Source organism: Gopherus evgoodei, chromosome 9 (assembly GCF_007399415.2).
Source record: "Gopherus evgoodei ecotype Sinaloan lineage chromosome 9, rGopEvg1_v1.p, whole genome shotgun sequence".
Lineage (NCBI taxonomy): Eukaryota > Metazoa > Chordata > Testudines > Testudinidae > Gopherus > Gopherus evgoodei.
This window is the reverse complement of record NC_044330.1, coordinates 42,788,855-42,811,438: the sequence shown is the minus strand read 5'-3', so window position 1 is coordinate 42,811,438 and position 22,584 is coordinate 42,788,855. Positions and strand designations below refer to the sequence as shown.

At 40.1% G+C, this 22,584-nt stretch overlaps 1 protein-coding gene across 1 annotated transcript in view; it reads right to left on the bottom strand.

The window, feature by feature from the left end:
* Window positions 1-8,306: 8,306 nt before the first annotated feature.
* RBP1 (retinol binding protein 1) overlaps window positions 8,307-22,584 on the bottom strand; it is a 30,918-nt gene continuing 16,640 nt past the window's right edge. Inside the window, exons 3-4 of the mRNA XM_030575694.1 lie at window positions 13,636-13,737; window positions 8,307-8,578 (exon numbers count right to left, since the gene is read on the bottom strand). Coding sequence (XP_030431554.1) covers window positions 8,525-8,578; window positions 13,636-13,737 — 156 coding nt within the window. The 3' untranslated portion in view covers window positions 8,307-8,524. The remainder of the gene's footprint in view (window positions 8,579-13,635; window positions 13,738-22,584) is intronic.

Sequence of the window (22,584 nt, the reverse complement as noted above, 5' to 3'; positions counted from 1 at the left end):
ACAGAGAAAATGTATGAGTGGAGGCAAACAGAAAGCAGGAGAAAGGAATTGGCTACCAAAAAAACCTCAAAGCAGATGATAAGCCTCCTGGCTCGCCAAACTGAGTCTTTCGAGTCTCTCGTAGCCATGCAGGCAGATCTGTGCCGTGGTAACCCACACCCCTCCCAAAGCTCTCTTTCTTGTTCCCCAGTATTTGCACAAAACACCTTTTTCCAGCAGCCAGTTTCTTATTACCCCAGCTGCCCCCAACACCTGTACGATCACCTACCAGCCCTGATAACTACAATTCTTACCCTGTGCACTCCACCCCCATTACCCTGCAGCATAGTAATCCTGAAGTGCAGCAGACATTGAACAGTAATCCAAACAGGACATATTCAAACCTCTGAATGTACAGTCCACCACCCTAACCCCCCTGGCCTTTTATGTACTGTACTTTGAATAAAGGATTTTATGGCTTTTACAATACATTTTATTATTGCAGGAAGTGGTAAATATTGTACCCCAAGGTAGAAAGGAGCACAGCAAAGGCACCAAACATTACTGTTGGCTCTCAGCATCAAATTGCTCCCTTAAGGCATCCCTAATCCTTGAAGCTCTTTCCTGGGCCTCTCTAGTAGCCCTGCTCTCTGGCTGTGCAAATTCATCCTCTATGCGTCAAACCTCGGGGGTCCATTCCTCACTGAATCTTTCACCCTTCCCTTCACAAATATTATGGAGGGTACAGCATGCGGATATAATAGTGGAGATGCTGCTTTCCCCCAAATCTAGCTTCCCATAAAGACACCTCCAGCGGGCTTTCAAACGGCCAAAAGCACACTCCACAGTCATTCTGCACCGGCTCAGCCTGTAGTTGAACCGCTCCTTGCTTCTGCCAAGCTTCCCTGTATACGGTTTCATGAGCCATGGCATTAAGGGGTAAGCGGGGTCTCCAAGGATCACAGTGGGCATTTTGACGTCCCCTACTGTGATCTTGCGGTCTGGGAAAAAAGTCCCGGACCTCAGCCTCCTGAACAGGGCACTGTTCCGAAAGATGCGTGCATCATGCACCTTTCCAGGCCATCCTGAGTAAATGTCAGTGAAACGCCCACGGTGATCCATAAGCGCTTGCAGAACCACGAGAAATATCCCTTGCGATTAACGTACTCTGATGCCAGGTGGGGTGGTGAAAGAATAGGAATATGCATCCCATCTATTGCCCCTCCACAGTTAGGGAAACCCATTTCTGCAAAGCCATCCACAATGTCCTGCACGTTCCCCAGAGTCACAGTTCTTCTTAGCAGGGTGCGATTAATGGCTGTGCAAACTTGCATCAGCACCATTCCAACGGTGGACTTTCTCACTCCAAACTGGTTCGCCACAGATCGGTAGCTGTCTGGAGTTGCCAGCTTCCAGATTGCAATAGCCACCCGCTTCTCCACTGGCAGGGCAGCTCTCAATCTCGTGTCCCTGCGCCGCAGGGTAGGGGCGAGCTCAGCACACAGTACCACGGAAGTGGCTTTTCTCATCCGAAAGTTCTGCAGCCACTGCTAGTCATCCCAGGCTTGCAGGATGATGTGATCCCACCACTCAGTGCTGGTTTCCCGAGCCCAAAGGCGCCATTCCACGGTGCTGAGCACGTCTGTTACTGCCACAAGCAATTGAGTGTCTTGAGCGTCAGGCGTTTCAATATCATCGTCTGACTCCTCACTGTCACTTTGCAGCTGAAGGAATAGCTCCACTGGCATGCGTGATGTGCTGGCAACATTCATCAGCAAGGTCCTCAGCAGCTCAGGCTCCATTTGTAACAGAAATCTCAGAAATCGCGCTGCAGACTCACAATGCCGCCAAAATGCTCGGAATGTGTAGCAAAGCACCACGGGGCATTGGAACAGGAAGCAGAAAGACCCGCACACTTCCCTTCCCCTTCCCACAAGCCACAGCACCAAAATGGGACGAGGTGCTCTGTGGGATAGCTGCCCACAATGCACCACTCCCAACACCGCTGCAAGTGCTGCAAATGTGGCCACACTGCAGCGCTGGTAGCTGTCAGTGTGGCCACACTGCAGCGCTGGCCCTACACAGCTGTACAAACACAGCTGTAACTACCAGCGCTGCAAAACTGTAAGTGTAGCCATGGCCTAACATGTTTCTCATACACTTAATGTTTTTTAAAATTCATTCTGATGAATCACAGACTAAATTATGTCAAACAGGCCAAGTATTCCCAAGGCCACAGTAACAGGTGGGGTTTTGTTTTTGTTTTGGAGAGTATGTCAGAGTTTGATCTAAAAACTTCTTCTAAGTGTGAGAAGTTCATTCTCGAAAGGTCTGTACAGTATATCCTACCACAGGTCCTATAGTTAAATTTTGTGCTGAAATTGACTTGTTAGCTGGCCAAAATTTGCTTCACCACGGGATAGGTCAGGTGAAACTCTCTGGGAGACATTATGCTAGAAGCATAGTAGTCTTCGTTTCCTGGAAGCTTACTCACCTACAGAATGAATACTGTATGAATAGGCTTCGGATTGGAGCTGGTTGGGAAATTATATTCCCCTCCCCAACAAATCGCCACGAAAATGTCTGCGTTGTTATCAAACCAGAAAACTAAAAAATTGTGTTTTTTTTCTATTTTTTACAGCAATCCAAAACTGAAAAATTTCAAAATGTCAGGCAAAAATTTCAGCAAAACCAAACAATTTTTGCCCAGTTGGCCAACAGTTTTTTGGTTTTCATCTGCAAATAAAATAAAATAAATAAAATTTTAGATGTTCAGGTTTTTCACTAACTCCTTTGCTCAAACATGTCACAGGAAATGGCCATTTTCCATGGAAATGGCCATTTAGAAGAAATAGCCATTTTCTATAAAATGGTGTTTAAGATTTTTTTGATTAGTTCTACTGCTAATATTGGGGCCACTTGTGAAGACCTAGACAAAAGTGGAAAGGTGTTCTGGAAAAAAAAGTATGAAGGATTATGAAACTTCCCCACCTAGACTCTAAATCAATCTGGAGCTAGTCATCCATTCAGCTCCTGTCAGAGCAGTGGGACACAATGCTAAAGTATCTGACTTCCACTACTTCTGTATAAAGCAGTGGATAAGCCAGTCACCCCTTGAAGATCTAAGCACAGTGAGGATGAGGAAAGGAGACCAAAAACACTAAGGAGGTGAATGGAACAGATGTGCAATTGTTAAAGGGAAACAGTTGCCTTTTATTTACTTTTTATTTTTGTGACAGATTTCTCTAGACCCAAGACAGAAGCAAGACTGGGTTTAATTTCTTGAAATAAGGACAAATTAAGCATGCTTCAGTCCTTCTACCCCTGCTGCTGTTTTAATACATCATCTATTCTTTCCCAGCAAAAATCTAATCCAGTGGTTGGAAGGAACGTATTGTGCAAAAATAAGGAAAGCCAGATGTATTGGTTAACCAGAACTGGATGGTTGTGGAAGATCAAGGAAATAATCAATGTCAAAGAGAAATCTCTGAGTAGCAAACAGCTGGGCAAGAATTTACATGAAGGTCTTAAAATTAGCTAATAAGTAGTTTTAGGAGCAGTAGGGGAGGCTGGTATTGTTTGTCAAGTCATAGATAAAGATTTTCACTGCATAACATCCAAACCAACTAGGTACTTTACAGAGGAAGAGAAAATTCTACTTTGGTGCCTTGTTGTTAAGGTCTTAATAAGGCTAAAAGCATAGCTAGCTCTGTATGTGTTGTCTGGAGGGCACTGCTCGGTAAGCAATGAATACATTGAATTTTCTCTGTCTCTTTCAAAGGAAAACTGGTGCTGCAGTAAAGATAGCAGATGGAGATTGTAATGATGGGTAATTGAGGTGATTTAAAGAAAATCTACTGAAAGTTAAAGATTTTTGAAAAGTTTCTATAGGTTCTATAAAATATCAAAGCATTTCTTGAGTCTGCCTTTTCTCTATAGTTGTAAACAGGTTACATTGCCCATTTGATAACCCATTAGTTATTACCCATAGTACTAAATTTGCCCTTGTACCAAATGACCCTACAGAGAAAAGCTGTCTGTTTGATTACAATAATAATAGGTCTCTAACAATTGGATTTACTTAGCTAGATGTTAATTGATCCACTTAGAACCTTCCACAAAAGAGTTTCTGAATGTTGCATAAAAGATTGCAGGGAGCTGGCGGCAAAAATTAGAAGACATTTGGTTAATCAAAGGTTATGAACTGTCAAGCTTTATTGAAGGAAAGATAATTTTTAAAAAATGTTTGAGTGGAGCCGAGCATTAAAAAAATTATGCAAAATTTAATTACAGATAGAGGCTTGTGAACTATTTTGTTACAGTGTAATCTTAATTTTCATGTGAGAGGAATAATAGTGATCCTTTAATGAACTGAGATTTGAGTTATAAATAAAAGGCAAGGAGATTCGTCATTATTGCTCACTGTATTACATTTCCCTTGGTCAGAGATGCCTGGAATTTTGCAGTATAAAATCCATAGCCTGGATAGCTAAAAGGCAATGGTTAGCTCCTAAACCAGTAACTCTCTTCCAAGGAAAGGAAATGTCTGATGTTTTGGAGTATGGAGATTAGGGCATCATCCCCAATCCTGACCTGAGTTGATGTTGAATATTTTCTAAGTGGATAATTTTAAACAACTGAGCAAGGGCTCTCCTTCAACAGAACCAGAGCCTGACCAGGAGATTAAACAGATTTTTGGGTTTCCCGTCTCCCATTTCATTATAGCAGTGTTTCCCAAACTTGGGATGCCGCTTGTGTAGGGAAAGCCCCTGGCAGGCCAGGCTGGTTTGTTTACCTGCTGCTTCCGCAGGTCTGGCCGATCGCAGCTCCCACTGGCTCACTGCTCCAGGCCAATGGGAGCTGCTGGAAGTGGCAGCCAGTAAGTCCTTCAGCCTGCACCGCTTCCAGCAGCTCCCATTGGCCTGGAGCAGCGAACTGTGGCCAGTGGGAGCTGCAATCAGCCAAACGTGCAGATGCGGCAGGTAAACAAACTGGCCCGGCCCGCTAGGGGCTCTCTCTACACAAGCGGCATCCCAAGTTTGGGAAACACTGCATTATAGAATGCCTGTACTCCATTCACTTTTAGCCATCTTTGCATTGTCCTACCTCCATTTTAGAGGAAGGACAGAACACGTGGCACAACCACACTATGTATGGGGGACAGATCGCTCAGTGGTTTGAGCATTGGCCTGCTAAACCCAGGGTTGTGAGTTCAATCCTTAAGGGGGCCATTTGGGGAACTGGGGTAAAAATCTGGGGATTGGTCCTGCTTTGAGCAGGGGGTTGGACTAGATGACCTCCTGAAGTCCCTTCCAACCCTAATATTCTATGATGAGCTAGTAGGGATGCTGAAAAAAATAACACGACTCTTTAGGCATTCAGGTACTGCAGTGATGGCGAAATATAGAAACCAAACGAGACAGACAATTAACACCCTCTCCCCAGCATGTGAACCCATTATCTCTACATGTCTAAAGCCCACAAGCCCAGTGAGTAGGAGTCTAAATATTACTCCCAAAAACCTAAGCACGTGTGTTGCCATTAAATAACCACAGAGGACTAAAGTAGAAATATCACATTGAATTTGTAACTTTTCATACACTGAGATCCAAACCACACAAAACACCTCCATAAAAAGTTACATGCAAAGGGGGTATTTCATCAAGCCCCTCTGTTAATTGCACAGATACATAGGACAACTTGAGTGTGTAGATTTTGATGTACAGTAGAATGACATGACCCATGTCACGTACACATCACAACCTGTCTACTATTTAACTTCCATATCATGGTACTATAGTTATGGCTAGAGAATTGCACAAACAGTTGATTATCTGTGCTGTATTTCTATATTCATAGCTATTACGGGCCAGCAGTGATAAAACAAATTAAGAGGGGGAGCTCAGAAAGTGGGAATATAAACAGCACATTTCAGTGCAAATATGCAAGATGTTTCACATCTATTATTTATCTCAGGTCTATCCTTGGTTGGTCCCCTGAAAACAGCTCATAACAATAGTTTTTGTGTAAAGAACACAGTGCTATATATCAGGTACTACAGGTCTGATGCGTAATGTACCGAGTGCCCTCAACTTTCACTGAATTAAATGGGAATTGATGGTGTTCAGCACCTTGCAGCAGTTGGGTCTAATTTACTATAACAGCGGTTCTCAAACTTTAGCAACCCAAGGACCCCCCTTTTGATTTACATTTTTTTTTTTTTTTTACTGAGTCCTCTGCTCAGCCTCAGCCCCTACTCCATTCCTTCCCCCAAGTCTCCACCCCATCCTACCTTTTTCCATCCCCTCTCCACCCATGCCCTCCTCTTTCCACCCTCTCCCCCGGGCATGCCCCCTTCTCACCCCTCCCAGCTGAACAGGAAGAGTTGAACAGCAAGGCCCATGGACCTTCCTTTGAGAAACACTGAACCATAGCATTTCAGTGAATTGATATTCCAATAATGAAATGAAAAAAGTTTTCAATTACTTTTAATATGCTTAATTTTAAACAGATTGAATCACTGTCAGATTGGTGCTGTGCTCTACTACTCCTCCCTAAGCACAAGAACATGAATATTCTGGTATGTCAATCAAAGTTACAAATACTACTTGTGCATTAAATCTTCTACATGACAGGAGATTATTATGCACAATTTCTAGCAGCCACAGTAAAAACTTCCTTGTAGTTTTAATCTACCTACCTGCCAATGCTTCTTTATCGTGATGCCAACTTTTCCTAAGCTAGCAGTAAACATTTTCCAAATCTGATGAAAAATTCCCAGATAAAATTTTTTACAGTGCTTCTATATCCTGGGAAATTTTCCAAAACCTGGGAATTTGTGAGTAAAATGTTTCAACTTGGGAAACTGGGTATTTTCATTCAAAATATTTTACTCAGAGTGGTAGCCGTGTTAGTCTGTATCAGAAAAAGAAATTACTCACATCTTGTCAACTATTTGAAATGAGCCATCCTGATTATCACTACAAAAGATTTTTTCCTCCTGCTGATAATAGCCCACTTTAATTGATTAGTCTCATTAGAGTTGGTATGGCAACACCCATTTTTTCATGTTCTCTGTTATACATATAAAATCTTCCTACTGTATTTTCTACTGCATGCATCTGATGAAGTGGGTTCTGGCCTATGAAAACTCAGGCCCAAATAAATTTGTTATTCCCTAAGGTGCCACAAGTACTCTTCGTTCTTTAAGCTTTAAGTATTATTTTTCCTGACTGTTGGTCCACAACATTGCTTAGCTTCAGAAACTACAATCTCTCTTCTATTACAACATTTTAGGTGAAATCCTGCTCCGCTGAAGACAACAGCAAAACTGCCATTGACTTCAGTGGAGTTAAGACTTCAATCTTCGTTTTTTTTAAACCACAAAATACTTTGGATCTGATCCACATTTACATGAATGGCCCTTTACAATCTCCAGCACTGAAAAGGGGTCTGTCAAAGAGGGACTCACCAGTTAGCATGTCCGTTTGTGGCAGGATGTGGTGTAGTAGGGACTTCTCCTGCGACGTCCCCTTCCATTTGTCCCTCTGGCCCTGCAATGGTCTACATCTTCTTATTACTCAATCCTCTGGCCAGGTCACTTTAAAGTCTCACCCTTTCTTGGGTATGAATGTCCCACACAACTCTAATTATAAACATGGCATCTTCCATCTGTCCGGAGCTCCTCTGCAGTCCCATTCTCTTTTTCCCAGGGGTTGGGGTGGGGTTCCAGACTTCTTCCCAACAGAACTCAGGAAGCCCCATGCACTGCTAAAGCAACCTTCATCTGTCTGGGTTTGAACTTTCAATCCCGCCAGGTTCTCCGGAGCTCCATTCCTGTTGTGGAATACTGATCCCCAGGGCTACTTCTCTAAAATGTAGCCCCTTTCCCAGGGCCTACCCTGAGGCTAGCTTCCCTGTGGTTTCTTCCCTCTCCTTCCTTGGCCTTTCTGTCCTGGGTATCCCCTGGACCTTCTCCCCAGTAATTTTCATTTCCTTCCATCAGAAGGCCACCCAGCTCCTCCCCAAGCCTGACACACCCTCCAGTTACAGCCAGGTGGGCTAATTTGAGTCAGCTACTGCTAACTCCTTTGTTTATCTATGTGGTTTATACCCCACAACAAGATCTTATAAAGAAAGTCCACCTTAAGGCTGTTTCACATGACTACTGCAATGTAAAGTGGCCTTAGTGTAAATGAGAAACAGCAATAACAATATTTTAAAACCCTCACACCCTCTTATATTAAACTACTTCAGACTAAGGTCTACCAGAAAGTAAGGCACACACAGAGATTTATGATTTTCAGTATCTTTAATTGGCATTTCTAAAAATGATTGTGTTTATTTAGAATGATTTCTTTAAAAAAATCCTTTCTGCAGACAGCACTACACAGTTCTAATTTCATGAGCACAGATGTTCACGGGTTCTGCTCGCTAGATGTTAAGGATATACCTGGGCACGAAGAGCATGTGGAGCTTTGGTAGCAAGTCCATACATTCTATTCTGTTCGTCTTCATCTCTGTATCAGCAATGGGCAGATCAGGTTCACTGTACCTTCTTAAAGACTTGTTTACATTTGACACCACCTACTCTGATTTCCTGAAAAGAAAAGATGAATTGTAAGTGCGACTTTTACCCAGTACATACACGTGTGTATGTCAGTTTCTAAAACACCTACTTATATGCTTAAGTCAAATATTAGATGGACAATTACAGTGGATTCAAATTAAGGACCAAATGTGTAATTTGATAATAGGAATGTATGATAATGCAGTAACAATAACTGAAATTGGAAAGAAAAAAGCTAATAATTAGTACAAGGGCCAAATATCCAGCCTAGGATTCCACTGTTGTCCACTTTTGCACACAACTGTTTGCACCCATCAAAATGGACATTTATCTGTTGTGGGCATACAAGCAGCATATTTGCATATGCAAATTCAATAGTACCCCCAAGCTACACGTGCAAAAACAAGTACTTGCATATGCATCAAGTATCAGAGGGGTAGCCGTGTTTGCTGCTTTTACAGATCCAGACTAAGAGTCCTGTGGCACTTTATAGACTAACAGACATTTTGGAGCATGAGCTTTCATGGGTGAACACCCACTTCGTCAGATGCATGTAGTGGAAATGTCCAGGGGCAGGTATATATATGCAGGCATGCCTGCATATATATACCTGCCCCTGGACATTTCCACTACATGCATCTGACGAAGTGGGTGTTCACCCACGAAAGCTCATGCTCCAAAACATCTGTTAGTCTATAAGGTGCCACAGGATTCTTTGCTGCTTTTGCATATGCATAAGGACTGTGTCCTCACTGATGCATGGGTGATCAGTTGCAAGTGCCAAAAACAGAAGGCAGCTGAAAAATTGCCTCAGACTTTGACAAATTAACTGGAAGAAATATATCGAACAGTCAGTAGACATGGTACCTTTCTGCTTCATTACACATTATGTAAAAGAGGGAACCAAGAAGGGTGCAGCCCCTAATTTACTTTTGTGTAACTCCATGAAGATAATTGGTAATGGAGAACTGACGGGGCAGAGAAGAAGCAATTTAGAAGTGATCTCTAATGCATTTTGCAGTGCTCTATATGACAGAGGATTTTACCAAAAGGTTGGATTTGAGTGGAGCATGCTTGGCTGGATATCCAGCACTTTTGCCTGGTGGCTGCCATGTTACATTTCATAATCTAAGACTTTAAAAGAAAAAAAAAATCAGTTGCTAACCACTCGAGCTGCAGAGATAAACTTTGCAGTGTGAACTGCAGCATGTAAACAGATGCAGTGATATTTACTTCTGGGTGTACCCATCTTGAAAGAACAGCTCTGAGAGAAATATGGAACACCTTGTTTATCTTAAAGAATGTTCATGATAGAGCCAAATAAGAACACAGTAACACTTTTGTTGCTGATCAAAGCACCCAAAAAGGAACAACCATTTTATGAAAATCTGCACTATATGCTGCAAGTAGCTCCTCATTTTGAGGTCACAAGTGGGCAGAGATTAGGAAATGGCCACTGCTTGCTTTTTCAGATCTGCTTGTTGATTTTACTTGAGAAAACTTATGAAGAACAGAAGAAATTAAATAAATATGATAAAACAAAAGAAGAGGAAATGAAATGTGTTCAAAGATAAATTAATAAATGCCCATGATCTAGCAATGGTTATTGCAGGAATACAAAAGACCAATGAGGGTGAAGGAAGGAAAGCAGAAAATGATCAAGGAAGAAAGGCATGTACAAAATAGGACTGCAGTTAAAAGGAAGGTAAATCATATAAAATGATTAGACAAATGAATGAAAGAAAAGCTTGCATAGACAATTATTTAAATAAATACTTTAGATAGAGGCAAAGAGAAAGAGAAAAAAAGCCTTCAAGTACACAAGGAATATAAAGTAAAATAAAGGAGACCCTGGGGCCTCTGAAAGATGGGAAAGTTTGGCTCAAGTGTTCACAAAGGAAGATTGGTTAGGAAGGAAACTACTGAAGAAAATCAAGATAAAGCCTGAACAGATAATTAAGATATTAAACAGCTGGAGTGAAATCCTGACTCCACTAAAGACAATGGGAGTTTTGTTACTGACTTCAACGGGGCCAGAATTTCACCCCGAAGTCTAAGGTTCCAATCCTGCAACCTGCTCTGCACAGGTAGATTCCTGTTCCCGCCCAGAGCTTTACCCACACACAGCAGCTTGCAAGACCGGGACCTAAGACGCGGAACAAGCAAAGAGGATCTGTTCCAAAATCATCAAGGATGTAGCAAGAGAGATGGAGTGGAGATAATTAAAAACTGGACATCTCCCATAAGCAGTAGTTATATTTACTATGCTATTTGCCATATTTTCCACATTAAATATAGGAAATACAGCAATAAAGATAAATACCACAATGTGGTAAATGATCATTTAAAAATGATAGCCACTGTAGGTGGTGTTCTGGAGAAGATCCAGCAAATTATAGCTTCACAAACTTTACTTCAGCAGTGGAGACAGTATTGAGAAAACCTCTTGAGGGATAGGAAAAGGCTGAACTTAGACATTTCTGACTTAACTGAACTTAGAGACCTAACTTGAAGGAAAATTTTGAAAAAGTCTTATTGAACATTTTCAGGGAGTGAGACAGAGTTGACAGGGAAGTCATGAGAATAATTTGCTTGGACTAAAGGAAAGCTTTCTATATAGTATCACAGAAAAGACTAATCTAGGACAGTTAAGTGTATTACTGGGCTGAGCTACTTGAATGGATGGCTGGATTTCAAAGTTACTAGTAAGAGGACACAGTTCAGGATGAATGGAAACAACTAGTAGAGTTCTACAAGGATTGGTATTAGAACCAATTTTGTTCATTTTGTTGTATCAATGATCTGGAAGAAGGAACATGCAGTAAAGTTATGAAACCTACTGATTAAAAAAAACACCCACAAACTGCTAGGACAGTCAATACAAAAGAAAAAGGCTATAAAATTCAGAAGGAACTGGAGAATGGCCGGATAGGTGTCTGTTTTAAGTCACCATAGTGAAACAGAATTTGAGGAAGGGAGGAGGAAAAAAAAAAAGAAGGAAAGAAGACTGTCATACCACAAAATTCAGACCAGAGGAAGGGCAGAGTGCAAGCATCTGGTGAGAAGCTACTAAACCCCAAGGCATAACACTCAATATATTATAAAACTGTGTAAAGGATTAAATTAATATTTGGATCATTGTGTAAAGTTCAATAGGATCATAAAATAATTATTGAAGTATCATAAAATATGTTTATGGTAATTCACCTTGGCACCAAAGGGCTCTCAGAATGACAGTGACCTGAAGATCTCAATTATTTAAAAGTTTTACAAGTAATGGGGTTTTGACCTTATTTAAAAAAAAATAAGTCTAAGGAGGGGAGGCTACAATGAGGATTCCAATGGAACTGAAGATGCCTTTTTGAGTTAGTGAAACATAAAAGAAATGACAAAATGTACATAAGAAAACGCTGGGCATTAAAGCAATTTAGAGACTTTCTCCACCCAGAGTATTTTGTATACAGCAGTGTCAGTCCCTGGCAGGTACAAAATAATGTGATTTGGCACGTCATGCTGAGCTGGAAATGGCAATGTTGGTTGTGTGTCTGCTTGACTAGGAACCCTCCCCAGTGGCCCAGAGAGCCCTTGAAGCAGCAGGTCTGGATGCTGAGAAGTCAATGGCACTTAAGCACGTATGTAATAGTTTTGCTGAAAAGGGATGGAGTAACACGTCCTTAAAAGATAAACATAGCGGGACTCCACAGCTGTGCTGCAGTCTTGTGACAAGGATTCCTTTCTCTATGGCCCCTAGCAGACTTTCCCTGCCTGGAGCCTGAATACTCCAGACATCGGTAGGAATGGGGACCTGGACAACAAGAAGAACTGGCTGGTTTTCCCTACAATAAGTGCTCTGCAATGTCAGTGGGAGATCCAGCTTAGACTTTTGACCCCCCTCATTAAGTTCTCTCCTCAACAAGGTCTGGGAGCATTACTGAGGCAGCACATGTTCAGCTCTACAGAGGGAACGAATGACTGAAGGAAGGAGCAGTCATGTAGATTGATTCAGAAGCATGATTAGCAGGCTCAGTGTGGATTCCTAGCCATTATTTCTTGATGCAAAGATGGTAGCTCTAGGCCAGCATGCCAAGTGATGTAAAACTGGGCACAATGAGGTTATATTGACTGAAAAATGCATGTGTGGGTGAAATCTTGACCCCACTGAAGTCAGTGGGAGTTTTACCATTGGCTTCAATGGCGCCATGGTATCATCCATGGAGGTCACACACAAAGGCATTAGACAGTGTGTGGAGAAAAAAAATTGATTACATGGGACGGACCTAAATGTGTTTCTAGGCCTCTTTCCCTCCTAACCTTTTGCAGACCCTTCTATGCAGTACCGTGGCATTCAGTTGGCTCTGGGTGCTGTTGCAGACATCTCTGATAGCATCGCGCTACACTGATCTGGAGACAGGGAGTCAGCATTCTAAACAGAACACTCCTAGGTGCTTAATGAATTGAATGGTGAGTGGGACTAGAGGTCTGATTTGCTTCCTTCAGTGGGAAAAGAACATTTTACCACATCAGGTGAGCCTCAAAGAGGCTGTTATGAACCTCTATCCAGAAAAACAAATGTTATAAACTTATGTTAGTTGCTGTTAACTAGGAAATATAGACACAGTCAGAAAGAACACGGAATTTTAAAAACAAAATTGCTCTCTATTTTTCTAAGCCAGAATTAATTCTGGCCCATAATTAAAAAGAACAATGGTATTTTTTTCTCCCTATGGCTTACGCTGCTGGATACAGAATTTCATCAGTCCTCATACTGTTTATTTCACTGAGTGCATGAAGGATATTTCTATGACATGTCTTCTTCTGTGCAAACAATTTAAATGAATAGATCTGAGAGCAGATAGTTAACACAAAGATTGCCTGAATTTAGAACATTGCTCTTTGCAAAAGGGGCATGAGAGAATAATGGCCCTGCATGAAATTATTCCTTTAGAAGCAAGTCAAATGCAACACCAGTGTTTAATTACTCCTTGGTAAGCCAAGATAATGTGCGGCAAGCTGCATGCTATTGCTTTCATCCATTTGAATAAATAAGAGAAAAATTATGGCATTTAAAACATGCTATATGACCATACCAGATGCATTTCATCTCCTTCAATCCACTGGGTCCAACCACGGCCTTCTTTTTCTCCTTTCTGTACGCAAAGAAGTTTATCTCCATCCCAACTCACGTTAGTCTAGCAAAATATATACACGTTATTAAGCATTACTATGGCATTCAGTTTCATCTATTACACTTAGGTGGAGTCAATTTCCTTAAAGGAAAACTTCAGTGTAACAGAATAGATATTTTAATCACTAGTCTCTATCACACTACTAAGAAGAGAAGAGTACATCTCTCACACACACTTTTTGTTAAGCTTCTTGAAGTAATTAAAAAGAACAATTAAATGTAGTTTGATTGCAAAGCCTGAGCCACAGGAAATGAAGCTGGGTGTCTCAATACATCAGAAAAGCAGGAGACTCTTAAAGCTGTTGTAAGAATCCACGTGGTATAGTCAGAGCTATGATTTTTCATTAACATAAGCATTCTTTACATGATTTCTTCACAAATTCTGACCCTGCAGGTCAGCAGAAAAAGTTGCCTTAACGTATATGTATGACTGCCCTCCCCTTTTTTATACACACAGGGTGCTCCATGTGCTCAGACTAGTAGTATGTTTCCAAAAGGGCCTGAAACTTTGACCTTCTACAACTTCAGTTTCCCATCACTCGGTGGCCTCTGCAATCCTTCCTTCAGATCCTACACATGCCTGGGATCAACTATACCCTGCCTTAAAATAATAATCAGCTGTACCCAACGATAACGGTCTAAGCCTTTCCTTGGCATCCAAATGCTGAGCTGCAGTTTGTGTCCCAGACTGTCCAACATCATCAGTCAGGACTTGCTGTAAAAGTAGCATCTCGGCCTGGGAGACCCTTCATTAGTTATGGAGATGCTGAAACTATGGCAGATTTCCTTTATTATGTTTTTTGTTTTATTAAATACCCTATTAGGTCCTGGCTCAGCAACCCTTTCTTATTCAGAAAAGCACTCAAACATGCCCTTAACTTTAAGAAGGATCGTAAGTCCCATTGGCTGTGCTGGGTTGGGGATAGTTCCGCAAACACTTATATGCGATTACCTGAGTAGTTGAATGGGACTTCTCCCACGAGTAAAACAACTCACATGTGTAAGCATTTGCAGGATCAGGCCCTAAGGTAGTACAGCTTATTTATCTTTAAAGGCAAGTACTAGGTTTTTTTTTTTTTGTAACATTGTATGATGGATTTAGGGTGACCAAACAGCAAATATGAAAAATCGAGATGGGAGTGGGGGGTAATAGGAGCCTATATAAGAAAAACATCCAAAAATCGGGACTGTCCCTATAAAATCAGGACATCTGGTCACCCTAGATGTATTGAAATGAAATATTGTTTTGTGATATAAAAACAAAAAGGACCTGATTTTCTGCTCCATTATGCTAGTTTTACACCAGTGTTACCCTGAGCACTGGTAAAATAATACTGGTTTTAAACCAGTGTAACAGAGTGGAGACCTGAGTCCAAGGACTAAAAAAGTAAGGAATTACTATGCAGATCTTGAAAGCCTTGAAGCCATTGCCTTTGTTAGCAGTCAAAAATGGAGAAAGGGCTTAATTCTACAGACATTATGGAAATTCACTTTCTCCACCTTGCTTTTTTTAAAAAAAGAAGTCAGCCTCAGCCTAAATTTGTCATGCTCAGGAGCTGAACACTGAATACGGCTTAAGTACTACTCATCCCTATTCTTTTTTGAGAATGTGTCTGTTACAAACAATTAATTCTTAAATGATAACCATGATAGCCACCATCTATAAATTGGGTACAGCAGGCAGCCTCTACCCAAGGGAAGATTTAGACTAAACAAGCATAGAAAATGAATCACGAGAAAGATTGCCAGGGTAAATAATTGTAGGCGAGGCACTGTTAGCCATATGGGGTCTCTGAAGACAAACTATTCAACTGTCCTTGCTAAAAGTCTCTCCATTTTTTACAATGCATTCAGAAATGTTTTGGTATTTTCCTCTAAAATAAATACAGTAGCACATCACATTCATAAAGAACCACCTACATTTTACTGCCTTAATGCCTTACTACATGAAGGACTACAGATTCCAGCATTTAGCACATTCATCTGACAGGAGAAGATATGCATAAAAATTATTGTGAAATAAGTCACAAAGGGTTAAAATGGCCAGTTAGAAAATCTGACCTCCTAAGATGTTCTAGCCGTTCATGAGATTCACAAGCAAAACACTAGTTATCATTTGTCTCTTTCTGCAATATCTATTTTAAAACCAATTTCCATTAAAGATTAAATTGGCTTCCTTTACTCGTGGGTTCCTTGCAGCGTGAACCCTTCCATTAAGAATTAATGAAAGCTGCAGATATGCACCAGGCTGCCATGGCAATCAGCAACATTGTTCTATACACCCCCATACACACTAGTAAATGAAGAATAGGAAGGCTATGTGGGCTTGTGAAATATACTAATGGAAATGATTAAAGCAAGATATTTAAGAAATGTTAGTGAATATACAGGACATGCTCAAGGGACACTTGTTAAGGAAAAAACAATCATTATTATTTTTAACTACCTTGACTTTTGTAAAATTGTATTGGAACTAATCAGAAGCAGTTTGTGACGAACAGGAACAAGATTAAGTGACCAATGGGGAGGACAATGGATTAAACCAAGGGCAAGATTTGCACCTTAATTATCTACATAAATATAAAGGCCACAAATATTCTATAAAAAAAGAAAAATTAGAGAAGGTCAATATCAAGGTATTCAAAGAGTGTGGTGGCGGTGGGGGGTAACTTCAAAACAAAACAAACATTCATTTGTATTAGTGAGCTAGACTATGAAGCTACACTGGTTTACACTCGCTGAGGATCTGGACCACTGACCTTCCTAGAGAACTGAGTGAAGTACATTCTTCCCATTGCACAGTGGGTAGTGGAGAATGGAACTGACCCGATAGCTGTGTTTCGCCAAGCACAGCCACAGTGAAAGTTAAAGCCTGTTTGGCCTGCAATGCAGCATAGAAAATCACTTCAGTGAAAGAAAAAAATTTACAAATAAAAGGCTCAGTCCTACCCCCAATGAAGTCAAGTGGAACATTTTTCCACTGACTGCAAGTGGAACAGGTGTGGTCCCAATGAAAGCTAACTGTAGAACAAGTACTTATGAATATGAATTAAAGCTCAACAAATATGGCAAACAATAAGTTTCCAAATATTTGTTCTAATAAAGCCTGTAAATTCACATTGGTGGCATTCACAATACTTTATATTCATTCCTAGGAACATTGTACCAGTGATTTGTTTTTGGTTTTTATTCACAGATTAGGTAAATCTCAAACATACTTGTGAAAAATGTGTTTGTTGCCATGGTTTTTGTGAGGAGGGTGAATGTGGCCTTCTTAAAATTTATTTGATTCCTTTTCATTGGTTTATAAATTCTTCAGTCATCCAATCCCAGAGCATAAACAATAGTTGGTGACTTAGGCAACCAATAGCAACTAATCAAAGTGAATAATGTGTCATCAATTCATAGTCTGAAATAAATTCATATAAATCTGTCAAACAATTCTGAATAATGAAAAAAATCTGTAAAAATGGGCCCGCTATGTGAAGATAACTTATAGACACAAAAAAGGCTAAACTTATGGACTAAATAATTCACTACATATAGTTTGCACAGGTAATGTAAATCATAAGACACAAAGCAGCTGGGCCTGATTCTATTCTGATTTTACATTGATGTATAACAGGAATAACTCCATTTAAATCAGTTGAATTAAATGGGTGTAAAGCCAGTGTGAGATCAGAATCGTGTTATGTTCATCCAATACTCACGTCAACAATAATAAACTTTATGCATCTTTGTCTAACTTGTAAGAGAGCTGGTAACTCCTCTCTAGTCTAGTTCAGCTGGGGAAAATAAAGAAATCTTTCTAGCAGCACAAGGAGACAATTTTATTTTTTCCCCAGCTTTCTAAGGTGATTAAAATTCTGCCTGAGCTCAGAAAATGCAATGTTTTTATGTTCCTTTTTACCAAACAAGGTTAGACATTCCTTTAGGTGATTTAGCATGACCCACCAGAGGCACGAGGCAAGAGATTGCATTAATCCAGCAGTTTTATTACTTAGAATTCCCAATAGTCTCTTTTGCCTTCTCTTTGGATGCATGGATATAGATATGCACTTGAATGGTACAAGCAAACCAAATCCTTTCTGACCTTATGGTTGTGCTAATTTTCCTACAGAATTCAAAGAGAATAGAACCTATTAGAGAAGAACACCATGTTCTCCTCATCTTTGTTCCAGAGGTAGCAGAAATTGGTATGTCAGGAGAATTAATCTTAAATCGGTAGTATTTTATCATTGGCGGTTTTCCCTTTAGCTCAAACTCTAACGCTGATAAAAAAAAGGCAACTGAGAAAATGCTGCTGAGAGTTAGTGGAAATAGGGCAATATTTTTGGAACAGAAGAGATCTATTTCTATTTTCCATGAGGTGTGACCAGGTTAGCTGCAAAAAAAAACAACAAAAAACGAGGAGTCTGGTGGCACCTTAAAGACTAACAGGTAAATTGGAGCAAAAGCTTTCGTGGGTAAAAAACCCACTTCTTCAGATGCATGGAGTGAAAATTACAGACATAGGCAAGAATATATATTGGCGCATGAAGAGAGGGGAGTTACCTTATAGGTGGAGAACCAATGTTGAAGGCCAATTTAGTCACGGTAGATGTGGCCCACTCCCAATAATTGATGAGGAGGTGTCAATACCAAGAGACTCAAAAAGGGGCAAATACAGTACAGTACTGTGTTAAATGTTAACTACTAATAAAGGGAAAGTTAAAAAAAAGATTTGACAAGGTAAGGAAACTGTTTCTGTGCTTGTTTCATTTAAATAAGAATGGCTAAAAGCAGCACTTTTCTTCTGCATAGTAAAGTTTAAAAGCTGTATTAAGTAAATGTTCAGTTGTGAACTTTTGAAAGAACAACCAGAACGTTTTGCATAGAGTTGCAAACATTTCAGAGTTACAAACAACCTCTATTCCTGAGGTGTTAGGAACTATGAAGTTCTACTGTATTTGGTTCTCTTTCACACATATAGCTGTCTATACCAATAGGTAAAACAAACACAATATTTCCTGTGTACAGTGGTAAAGCTATGCCCAAGTTAGCTCAGAATACTTCCATTATTACAAGCTTTCCTGGGAGTCATGCCCCCTAATGATTAGGTAACTGGAAAAAGTATTTACCCATTTATGCTGTTTAGAAAGCACTACTTAATTATTTGGCAAAAACAGTCCTGAGTGAACCAGGCTTCTATGGACTGAAAGCTAAAGTGGAATCCATGCACTTTGCAAAAATTGCTATGCCATTTGGTGCTCATTGTCCCTTTTTGGCAGTCTCACCAGAAAGGCTGAGGAATGAATGGGCACGGATACTGAACTACTCCTGGATTAGTCCTTCCAGATCAGCACATTGTCAGGGCTATCTAAGGGCTTGTGTACACAGTGCGGCAATCTGCTCTACAGGGGTGTGATTTCTAAAACACACTACCTTGTTGCTCATTAATTGGTCCAAGTAGAGATCCTCTAGTGCACTTTAACGCAGTACTGTTTCAAACAGCACTACAGTCAACCGTACCAGCATGGAACAATTAATGTGCAACCCATTAATGCACTTTAGAAATCACTCCCCTATAGAGCACACTATCCACCATGTGGACAAGCACAAAGAAAGCTTGCTCTGCTGCTGCCTGTTGCATAATGCCATCTGCTAGACACCACATACATCTAACAGATGAGAGACTCAATAGGAAATAGGCTAGAGAGAGAAGTGGAGATAGAGTTTGGGATCTTTGGGTGAAAAATTTTAAGCCGGGTTCATCTGTTAAAATCTTGATGTCATAAATTATTAACAATTCACTGAAGCCTGGGATTCCCTGCTTTCTAAAACATTTAAATCTTGGATTAAAGATGCTGGAAAAAAGCTCCATGTCTATGATTCAGAAGGAAGCTATGGAAATATCCTGCTGGGTTTTACATTGGAAGATAAAACAGTTCTTTTCCACTATAAACTAATTTATTCTTTGTATAACTAGAGTATTTTAGAGATACAAGGTGGGTGAGATAATATATTTTATTGGACCAACTTCTGTTGGTGAGAGAGACAAGTTTTCAAGCTTTACACAGAGCTCTTCTTCAGGTCCAGGGAAGGAACTCCAAGCATCACAGCAATAAGAATATTTCAGTGACTCTTGGCTGGGAGACACCCAGTTATTCCAAAAACGTAATGTAGATTTTCATATTCATAACTACTTTTGCTGCTGCTCCTACTTCAAATAGTATATGAATCCTCTAAACCTTCCTTACCGTTTTTCATTCTCTTAAAAGAAAAGACCCCCTTAAATGACTGTGAAAATTAACCAGGGCACAGAACATTAGCAACAAAAGGAAAAGAAATCTGCCTGCCAAGACAAGAACAAGACCTATAGATATATGCACTGCAGACCCACAGAACTCCCTAATAAGCACCGTGTGCTTACCTGGGAGATAACACCTGTCCTGAAAATTGCACAACACTTCTGATTAGTTAAACTCCATTTTTGCAGGTCACAAAAAAGGGCAGATTGGACAAAAGAGCTTGTTAAAGGTCTTAAAGTGATTTCAATGTATCCATTAACAATCAGTTAGGATGCATGAAATTAAGTGGTATTGTGATGAGAGCTGGGCACTGAGCTGGGACTTCTTGCTTATATTTCTGACTCTGCCACTTACCTGCAATGTGATCTTGGACTAGTCACTTAAACCTCTGTGGATCGAATGCAGCTTAGAGAAAGTGGGTACAATATCCATGGAAATTTTAAGGGAAAACCAGTAGTGATGTCCTGATAGTACTGTGTCTGTGTGTAGTCACACAGCTCCTTTTCCACACACAGTTCAAAACCTCCAATAGCTGCTCACATTTTAGGCCCCTATTCGACACTGCGATCTTTAAAGTCACCCCTAATAACTTATGCACCTGTAATAGTTCTATTTTGCCCCCATTTCCCTGTACTTTTTTTGTGCTAAAGCCTCTTTGGGTTTTCTATTTCCAAGTTACAAGAAGGTGGTTTTAAATACCTATTAATTTACTTACAATGTTTTTAATTCTAACTGTACAGTACTTGAGCGCTTTAGTGAGCAGGTGTGGGGTGACTCTACAAAATAGATTGTACTGTATCCATTGTCCCAAATAGGTATCCTGGAGAAGTCTGAGAAAGCACAAGCTCTTAAACACTCAGAAGGCAAATAAATCTTTCTTCTTCTATCTCTGAGGTTTGTTTAACCATCTTTTACCTTATATTGTATTCCTGATGAGCTAAGCTGTATGGTCTCAATTAAACTGCTTTTCTTCAGATGTCTTAATTTTGCTTTGGTGTTTAATTCACTAAAATCTGTTTGTGTGTTATGAACATTGTAATTTAAATATGCATCCAAAGGAAAGTCATCTTCCTGAAAAGGAAAGCCCAGAATACACTTTACATGTGCACATTTTAGCAGTAACACTATTGTCTTCAAGTGTGGGCCAAAGTAAATTTATGACTGGAACATTCGGTAAAACCAAAATAAACCTATTGACTATCCTTTTGTATTTCCCCCAGTGGCAACCACACTACAGTAGTTTTCTTGGAAGTAAGGTCAGTTACAATTCCTACATTTAGTAATAAATCATATTGACACGGGGTCACAAATATCAACTTCTCAGATTTACTGCAGTATTCATCAAAACTGTTTGATCAGAAAACGATATTTTTCCCTTTGTGGCCCAAATGCAAAAGTTTTTGATGCTGGCTTTCCAGAATGTTTCCTGTTGTACTATCCCTAATGTGGTCACATGCACAGTGCAGTGTATAATCTAAAACTGCTGGCATATCTTACTGGTGAATAAAAGACAGCAACATGGATTGTTCAAAGATTAAAGAACTTTTTTTTTTTCCCTGATCAAGAACAACAATGGACATTTAAGAAGAATCCTACCTTGTAGCATCTAAAGATGTTAATTGTAGCTACTGCCTTTCATCAAAAATTTGTTATTGATTTCTCTTCCCTTGGGGACTACAGCATAGGCATGTCTGTTTTTCTTCCAATACCACTCAGAGACGTGTTTTTATATTGCCATGCAGCAAATGGCTGCAGTGACCCAAGACTATGCCACATTCTCTAGCACGGTCCTTCTAAATCCAGTAATTCTGTTGGTATCTAAAAGCTGGCTAACTACTCAGGCTAAATGGCTATCCTAAAAAGCGACAGAGTCCTGTGGCACCTTATAGACTAATAGATGTATTGGAACATAAGCTTTTGTGGGTAGTCTGATGAAGTGAGTATTCACCCACAAAAGCTCATGCTCCAGTACATCTGTTAGTCTATAAGGTGCCACAGGACTCTTTGTCGCTTTTTACAGATCCAGACTAACATAGCTACCTCTCTGATACTTAGCTATCCTAAGAAAATCCCAAACCATATCTACTAATAAGCCCACAGAAAACTGATAGCAACATACCCATTCAAATATTTAATAAACAGTCTGTAACAGACACTGAAATTGCCCAAGATAATACAAATTTTCATTTGAATCCAGCATTGAACTTCAAATGATTCAAGCCCTCCTAAAATTGCTTCCAGGTGAAAGTTCCATCTCCCAAACTGTTGACACAAGTGATTTTACCCAGTAACGTACTTCAGTAAAATGAATCAATGAAAAGCTCCAGACAGGTTTGCGAGGTGATCCCATCTTAAATTAGTTTATACTGTTGGGGTGGGCTGTCTGATCACAGGCATAACTACAAGTAAATTATTGAAGTCTGACCTCTTTATATAAGTATTGTTGGGTTTACATGTTATAGAATGCTGGAAGATCATGACTGGTGTAAAAAAAATAATAAATAAATACTGGACACAGAAAATACTTTGATTTTCCAGTCACAGAATGCCCACTTGCCTTG